We start from the raw sequence: 7,288 nt of genomic DNA, 5'->3' as shown, positions 1-7,288 counted from the left end.
ACAGCGCCACTTCCATCTTTTTCTGTTTATGTTGTACTGAGGAATCAAACCCAGTGCTTCATGCATGCTAGGCAAGCACTCTACCATTAAGCCACATTCTTAGCCTCAATGTTTTATCTAGAAAAAAGTGCCATTAAATTTATTTCTTTTTTATTTTTTGGTGCTAGTACTGGCACCAAAACTCAAGGCCTAAATGCTCTTCCTTAGCTATTTTGTTCAAGGCTAGTGTTCTACCACATGAGCCAGATCTTTGCTTTTGGGGTTTTGCTGTTAATTGGAGATAACTCATTTGGATTTATCTGCCTAGATTGGCTTCGAACCAGAATCTTTAGATTTCAACCTTCTCAGTAGTTAGGATTACAGGCAGGAGCCATTATCACTTTTCATCATAATATGCAGAAATTTTCAGTCATTTATTCTGAAATCCATTTTATAGTTACAGCAAAAGTTACTTTCTACCAAAAATTTTTTTTTGGGGGCGGGGGCCCAGTCCTAGGGCCTGGCGCTGTCCCTCAGCTCTTCAGCTCAAGGCTAGCTCTCTACCACTTGAGCCACAGCGCCACTTCTGGCTTTTTTCTTTTTTCTTATGTGGTGCTGAGGAATTGAACCCAGGGCCTCATGCATGCAAGGCAAGCGCTCTACCACTTAGCCACCTTCCCAGCCCCTCTACCAAATTTTTTGATAATATTTCCAAAATGCTTTCATTAATTTGGGGGGGGGGGGCGGATGGAGGTACTGTGATTGGAATTAGGGCTTTGCTCTTGTTATCAAGACAAGTGTCATCACTTGAGCCATACCCCCAGTCTTTTTTGCTTTTATTCTTCGAATAGAGTCTTACATTTATGTTCAGGTGGGCATGGACAGTGATTTTCCTATTTATGCTTCTTGTGTAGCTAAAATGGCAGACATGTATTACCAGACCTAGTCTTTTGATTGAGCTAAGGTTTCACTAACTTTTTACCTCAGCTCACCTCAAACCATGATCCTGTGATCTCAGCCTCTTGTAACTATTATAATAGGTAATGTGATTTTTTTGGGGGGTGGGGGGTGGGGAGAGGGTTGGTCATGGAACTTGAACTCAATGCCTTGGTGCTGTCCCTGAACTTTTTGTTCAAGGCTAGCACTCTACCACTTGAGTCACAGGATTTCTGGAGGGCAATTGGAGATAAGAGTCTCACAGAGTATCACCTGTATCTTCAGATTTCAGTCTCCTGAGTAGCTAGGATTACAGGTGTGAGCACCCAGCAATAATGTAATTCTTGATTGCTTAATATGACATTTTTCCCCAGTAGTAAATAATACTATTTCTTCTTACACAGGTCTTCAAACTCTACATTTTAGCTCTCAGTGGTGAACTTCCTTCTCCCTTAAATTATTATAAACTTTTGCTGCTGTTTAATAAACGTGAAGATGTCTCGCAGTCCTGATGCAAAGGAAGACCCTGTGGAATGCCCTCTTTGCATGGAGCCCTTGGAAATAGATGATATCAATTTTTTTCCTTGTACCTGTGGCTACCAGATTTGCCGATTTTGTTGGCATCGGATTCGCACTGATGAAAATGGGCTTTGTCCTGCATGTAGAAAGGTAGGTTATTTAACTTTTTAGTTTTCTTTTACTATACAATGTTAGCTGTGTAGTTCTTTCCCTCATAAGTATAAATAATTACTTTTAAAAGAATCTAAAAACCTATGTATACATATATCTTTAAGATACAAAGTAGAAAGAATATTGCACTAGGAATCAGTGTCAAGTCTTAGCTTTGTTAACTTTGTAAATTATATAACCTCTCAGGTGCTCATTTTTTTTAAAGTTTTGTAGTAGAGAAGTAATGAATAGATTTGAATAGGATGAGATGAAATTGGAAAGCAAGGTTTTTTTTTTTCTTTTTGTGTTGTACTAGGTTTGATCTTAGGGCCCAAGGGTGCTCTCCATCAACTTTTTTGCTCAAGGCTGGTACTCTTGACCATGACTGGAGCCTGTAATCCTTACTACTTGGGAGACTGAATTTTGGGATCACAGTTTGAGGCCAGTAAAGTCTGGAATGGAGTTAGGGAGTTACTATCTCCAAAATAGCAAAATGCCAAACTAGAGGCTTGTCTCAAGTGGTCAAGCATCAGTTGTGAGCCAGACAGCTGATCAAGAACATGAAGCTCCAAATGTAAGCCCTGGTATCAGTGTCCCCACATGCATGCACGTATGCTCGCACACATACTACACATTCCCACGAGTCCACCTCAATGTCTGGGCATGGTACTGCAGCTGTGGTGAAGCACAGTGGCTCAAAGCCATTTGCCTGTCATCTTCAGAATCACTGGGAAGGACAACTAGGAGGAATAGCCTACATTAGCAGACCCTTATATTGAAAACAACTAATTCCGTAAAAGGGGCATATGCGTGGCTTAAGTGATAGAGCATTTCTCTCTTAAGTGCAGTGCCTTGAGTTTAATTTTCAGTTCTGCCAAAAATAAAAAATCTAACAGGTATTTAAGATATATTACACAAATAAAGATTTGCTCATTTAAGTGTCAATATATATTTATGAGTAGTTACACACACATATAGTACATACTATATGCAAAATATATCTGATGTAACTATGACATAATGCATACATAGTATTGAATATACTTAACATATTTTAGGAAATGGAAAGTGAACTCAGGGTATTGGTCATATTTTACAAGTTTTCAGTGATTTCAGAGAAAATAATTTACTGAAAATAATGACTTTTTTGATTACCCAAGATTCTAAGGACTATGAATTCAGTTGATTTCATGAAGTTTATATCTTTTTTTGTGCTGGTATTGAGGTTTAAACTCAGGGCCTTGCGTTCTTGCTCTGCTTTTTTGGGCTGGTGCTCTACTATTTGGAGGCATGCCTCCACTTCTGGCATTTTGCTAGTTAGTTGGAAATAAGAATCTCATGGATTTTTTTTTTTTCATATTTTAGCATCCTGAGTAGGTAGGATTATAGACATGAGTACCATTGTCTGCTTACTTGCTCATGCATTCTCTTTCTCTCCCTCTCCCTCTCTTCCTTTCTCTCTGTTTTCCTCTTCCTTTCCTTTTCTTTCACCCTGGGTTCTCTTCTTTATTTCTTATTTTTCCTTTGAAATGTTATAAAGGTAAGGTTTCCTTTTCTTGGAGGCAGGGGCTTGCCATATTGCCCAGGTTGAGCTTCAATTCAGGGTTTTCCTGCCTTATTCTTCTGAGTTACTGGGATTACCTAGAGTGTGTCACCATACCTGCCTGGCTGTTACCATCTTACTATGGACCAAATTTTAAATTGTCTCTTGGAAAAAAGTCAGTTACTTGAGAAAGTTACAGAGACAACCATTTCAGTCTTAAGAGATTACTTAAATTTCCTCAACTCCTTAGAAAGAAGAAAAATGGAATATTTTAGAGAGAAAAACAGAGTAAGTTTAAGAATCAATCAAAAGATGCCCTAGAAAGACAAGAAAATATGAGGAATCTGAAAGACAGAAGGCTGTTTCTTTTTAAAAAATTTAATTTAATTTATTGTAAAGGTAATGTACAAAGAAGTTAGAGTTACATAAGTAAGGTAATGAGTACATTTCCCCCTCATTTCCTCCCCCCCCCCCCCCCCCCCCAAATGGCTCAGTTTCAAGAAGGAAGCAGTAGCACAAACCCTGTTTAGTAGTACTATAACATTTTAGGAAGAATGATCAGTTTGGCTGGTTGAGGATAGTATTAGAGCTGCAGTATGAGTCCACTCTCTCTCTTCCTTAATACCATGTAATACTGATAGATTGCCTTATTTTTTTAAATTAAAAAACATTGTTATTATTAAGGTGATGTGCAGAGAGGTTACCATTTCATAAGTCAGGTAATGTTACCACTTCCTTGTCTTCCAAGCCAGAAAGATGGTTATGCATTTAGGTTAGAGCCTTAAAGCAAATAGAAGTACTCTGAAGGAAGTAGGAACTTCTATGAGGTCAGCCTTACTCACTGACATATCCTCTCTACTACTATGGACTTGCTAATATTTGCAAATGGGTATCTTGTAGTAAACAGAAGTTAACTCTTATATACCAGTCAACAGGGCTCTAAGCGTCAAAGAATTTATACAGATTTCAGAAAATCAGCATCGCGAAAGAGATGAATAAAATATCAATAAATAGAAGACCCTAACATAAGGACACAAGCAGACGGCTTAAAAAATGTCATTATTATTTTGCAAAGAACTAAAAAAATGACATATCATGTAAAATAATTTTTAAAGATCTAATTAGAGAGATCTTGAAAATGAAGGGTTTTATGGGTAATATAAAGAGGATAATGGACATCGTTCAAAAGCAATCATTAGTAAGCTGAAAAATTGTGCTGATTATAATGTTAGAAAAGAATATAGAACCCATAAATTTATGGGTTCTGATCTCTGCTGAGAGCAGTTTCAAGTAAGAGTGAACTAAAAATGGGATGGGGAGAAATAACCAAAGAACTAATAGGAGAAAATTGCTAATGATAAAAATTAATTCTTAGCCAGTATCTCATGCCTGTAATCCTAGCTATTCAGGACGCTGAGATTTGAGGATAACGGTTCAAAGCCAGCCCAGGCAGAAATGTCTGTGCGACTCTTATCTCCAGTTAACCCTCAGAAAACCAGAAGTGGTGCTGTGGCTCAAGTGGTAGCCTTGAGCTGAAGAGCTGAGAGTCAGAGCCCAGGCCCAGAGTTCAAGGCCCATGGCCAACAATAAGTAAATCAATCAATCAATCAGTCTCATATAAGAAAGAGATTTATATTAAAGGTATAGCAGAGTTTTAATCTTCTGGGTATTCTTTTCCTTCTTCCTTTTTTCTCCTCTTTTTGTTCATTGGCCCTGTTTGTATTGTCCCCACTCTCATGTTCTTTTTTTTTCTTTTGGTCAGTCATGGGGCATGAACTCTGGGCCTGAGCGCTGTCCCTCTGGTCTTCAGCTCAAGGCTAGTGCTTTACCACTTGAGCTACAGCGCCATTTCCGATTTTCTGCTGGTTTATTGGAGATAAGAGTTTCACGGACTTTCCTGCCCAGGCTGGCTTTGAACCAGGATCCTCAGATCTCAGCCTCCTGAGTAGCTAGGATTACAAATGTGAGCCACCAGCACCCGGATCTCATATTCTTTTTTTTTTTTTTTTGGGTCCAATCATGGGCCTGAACTCTGGGCCTGGGCACTGTCCCTCAGCTCTTCAGCTCAAGGCTAACGCTCTACCACTTGAGCCACAGCGCCACTTCCGGCTTTTTTCTTTTTGCTTATGTGGTGCTGAAATCAAACCCAGGGCCTCAAGCATGCAAGGCAAGTGCTCTACCACTGAGCCACCTTCCCAGCCCATGGACCTCATATTCTTATAGGACAATTTTCCGAACAGTTGTGCTTCCCCACACCTAGGTCTCTTTCATATCAGTTTTAACTGTTCATTTAATGTACCCTGTCTTCCATTTACCATTAGCAATATTTACTAATAGTACTAATCAGTGATTAATGGATGCATGTACATGCAGAATATAATTTTAATCATTTTATAAGCATATTATCTCTTAACTCTTACAGAATTCCTCTGGCTCAACTACTGTAATTCCTATTCTACAGGTGAAAAGAATGAGGGAGAAGGTCTCATGATTTTTGAGGGAATAGGCTAAAACTTAAAACAGTCACCTGATTACTGTTTCAGTCATTAGTAACTCTGACATTAGCAGTAAGAATGAAAACGGTACATAATTCTGAGAAGAATTGTGAAATCAAACAACAATGTAATTTCTAGTATTTATTATGGGTTACCAGATGTTAGGCAGAGTAATAATTGTTTTATGAGTAGTAATTGTATCTTTACATCATCCTTTAAGATCATTTTCATTTTACAAAGAATACTGAAGCAGAGAGTCTAATTAAGGCCATATGATGAGTAAATGTCAAAACGAAATTTAAACTCATAGGCCAGATTAGATAGTTACCTATTTTTCCATCTTTCACCCTCTTAGACTGAGACTACAATAAAAAAAAAAAATAAGGATATAGCCGGGCGCCAGTGGCTCACACCTGTAATCCTAGCTACTCAAGAGGCTGAGATCTGAGGATCATGGTTCAAAGCCAGCCAATAAACCACTAGAAAACCAGAAGTGGCGCTGTGGCTCAAGTGGGAGAGTGCTCGCCTTGAGCTGAAGAGCTGAGGGACAGTGCTCAGGCCCAGAGTTCAAGCCCCATGACTGACAAAAAAAAAAAAGATATGATTTCAATATTCTTCTGGCACATAACAGGTTTCATTATATGTTAAACCCAGTTTAGATGAGAAAACATATATTCTTGAACTTTTATGTAACACCATAGATGCTTGAATCCTCCTGTAAGTGTTGGAATTACCAAGATTGGGTGGTTGATGTTTAGAACTTTTGCACTAAACGCAGTCTGTAGTAAGCTAAAAAACAAAAAAGGTTTTTAGAATTATTTAAATTGTATTAAATAAATATTTTAACTAATTGAAAAAAATCAGAAAAAGGGAAAATGTAACAACTATCTTATAGCAGAATTGGATAATTGTTCTTTATGCAGTTTTTTCTATTTATTTAATGATCACATCTCTTTATGTTTGAAGCCATATCCAGAAGACCCAGCAGTTTATAAACCACTCTCCCAGGAAGAATTGCAAAGGATAAAGAATGAGAAAAAACAGAAACAAAATGAGAGAAAACAAAAAATCTCAGAAAATCGCAAACATTTGGCTAGTGTACGTGTTGTGCAAAAAAACCTCGTCTTTGTGGTAGGACTATCTCAACGCCTAGCAGACCCAGAGGTAGGTCTTTTCTGTTTTCTTTGTCAACTTGACATTTTTGTTTGTGTGTCTTATTTGAAAGTAACAGTTGACCCTTCTGAACTGTAGCCTTTCTCTGAAGATACTTAATTTTGACAGAAAGTAAGAGATGACTTTTTATTAATTATTAAGAACCAATGACCAGTTGTTTGATCTTAGGTACTTCTTAATCTTTCTTGGCCTCTGTTTCTTCAGTTGTAAATAAAACTAAGGAATTGAGCTAGATTTCTAAAGTCTGCATTGATGCTGATAGTCTACAAATGGATAATGATTTTATTTTGTCCTTAAGGATTATATGTGGAATGAGTACTCAGTTTCTTTTCTCTTTCCAGTAGCTTTGTAAGGACCATCAATTGATACTTGTTTATTTGAACCCACTAGAGGTCTTAATGTAGCATGCAATAGATACTTGGATGTTGGAGGTAAATTAGTTAGCAAGCCAGACACAGATTCTACTCTTCCTAGCAAAGAAGTCAGAATTCAA

The 7,288-nt window shown here is 37.8% G+C and overlaps 1 protein-coding gene across 8 annotated transcripts in view; it reads left to right on the top strand.

Moving 5' to 3' along the window:
• Nucleotides 1-7,288, top strand: part of Cnot4 (CCR4-NOT transcription complex subunit 4) — a 104,703-nt gene that overhangs the window by 43,968 nt on the left and 53,447 nt on the right. For all 8 annotated transcript variants that reach the window (XM_042670099.1, XM_042670096.1, XM_042670098.1 and 5 more), the window contains 2 exons: nucleotides 1,320-1,584; nucleotides 6,589-6,786. In XM_042670099.1, the coding sequence (XP_042526033.1) occupies nucleotides 1,411-1,584; nucleotides 6,589-6,786 (372 nt within the window). In that variant the 5' untranslated portion in view covers nucleotides 1,320-1,410. The remainder of the gene's footprint in view (nucleotides 1-1,319; nucleotides 1,585-6,588; nucleotides 6,787-7,288) is intronic.

The sequence above is a fragment of the Dipodomys spectabilis genome, unplaced genomic scaffold (assembly GCF_019054845.1).
Source record: "Dipodomys spectabilis isolate Male_0828 unplaced genomic scaffold, ASM1905484v1 ptg000519l, whole genome shotgun sequence".
Lineage (NCBI taxonomy): Eukaryota > Metazoa > Chordata > Mammalia > Rodentia > Heteromyidae > Dipodomys > Dipodomys spectabilis.
Note: the sequence above shows the minus strand (reverse complement) of the source record. Positions and strands in the feature narration are given on the sequence as shown.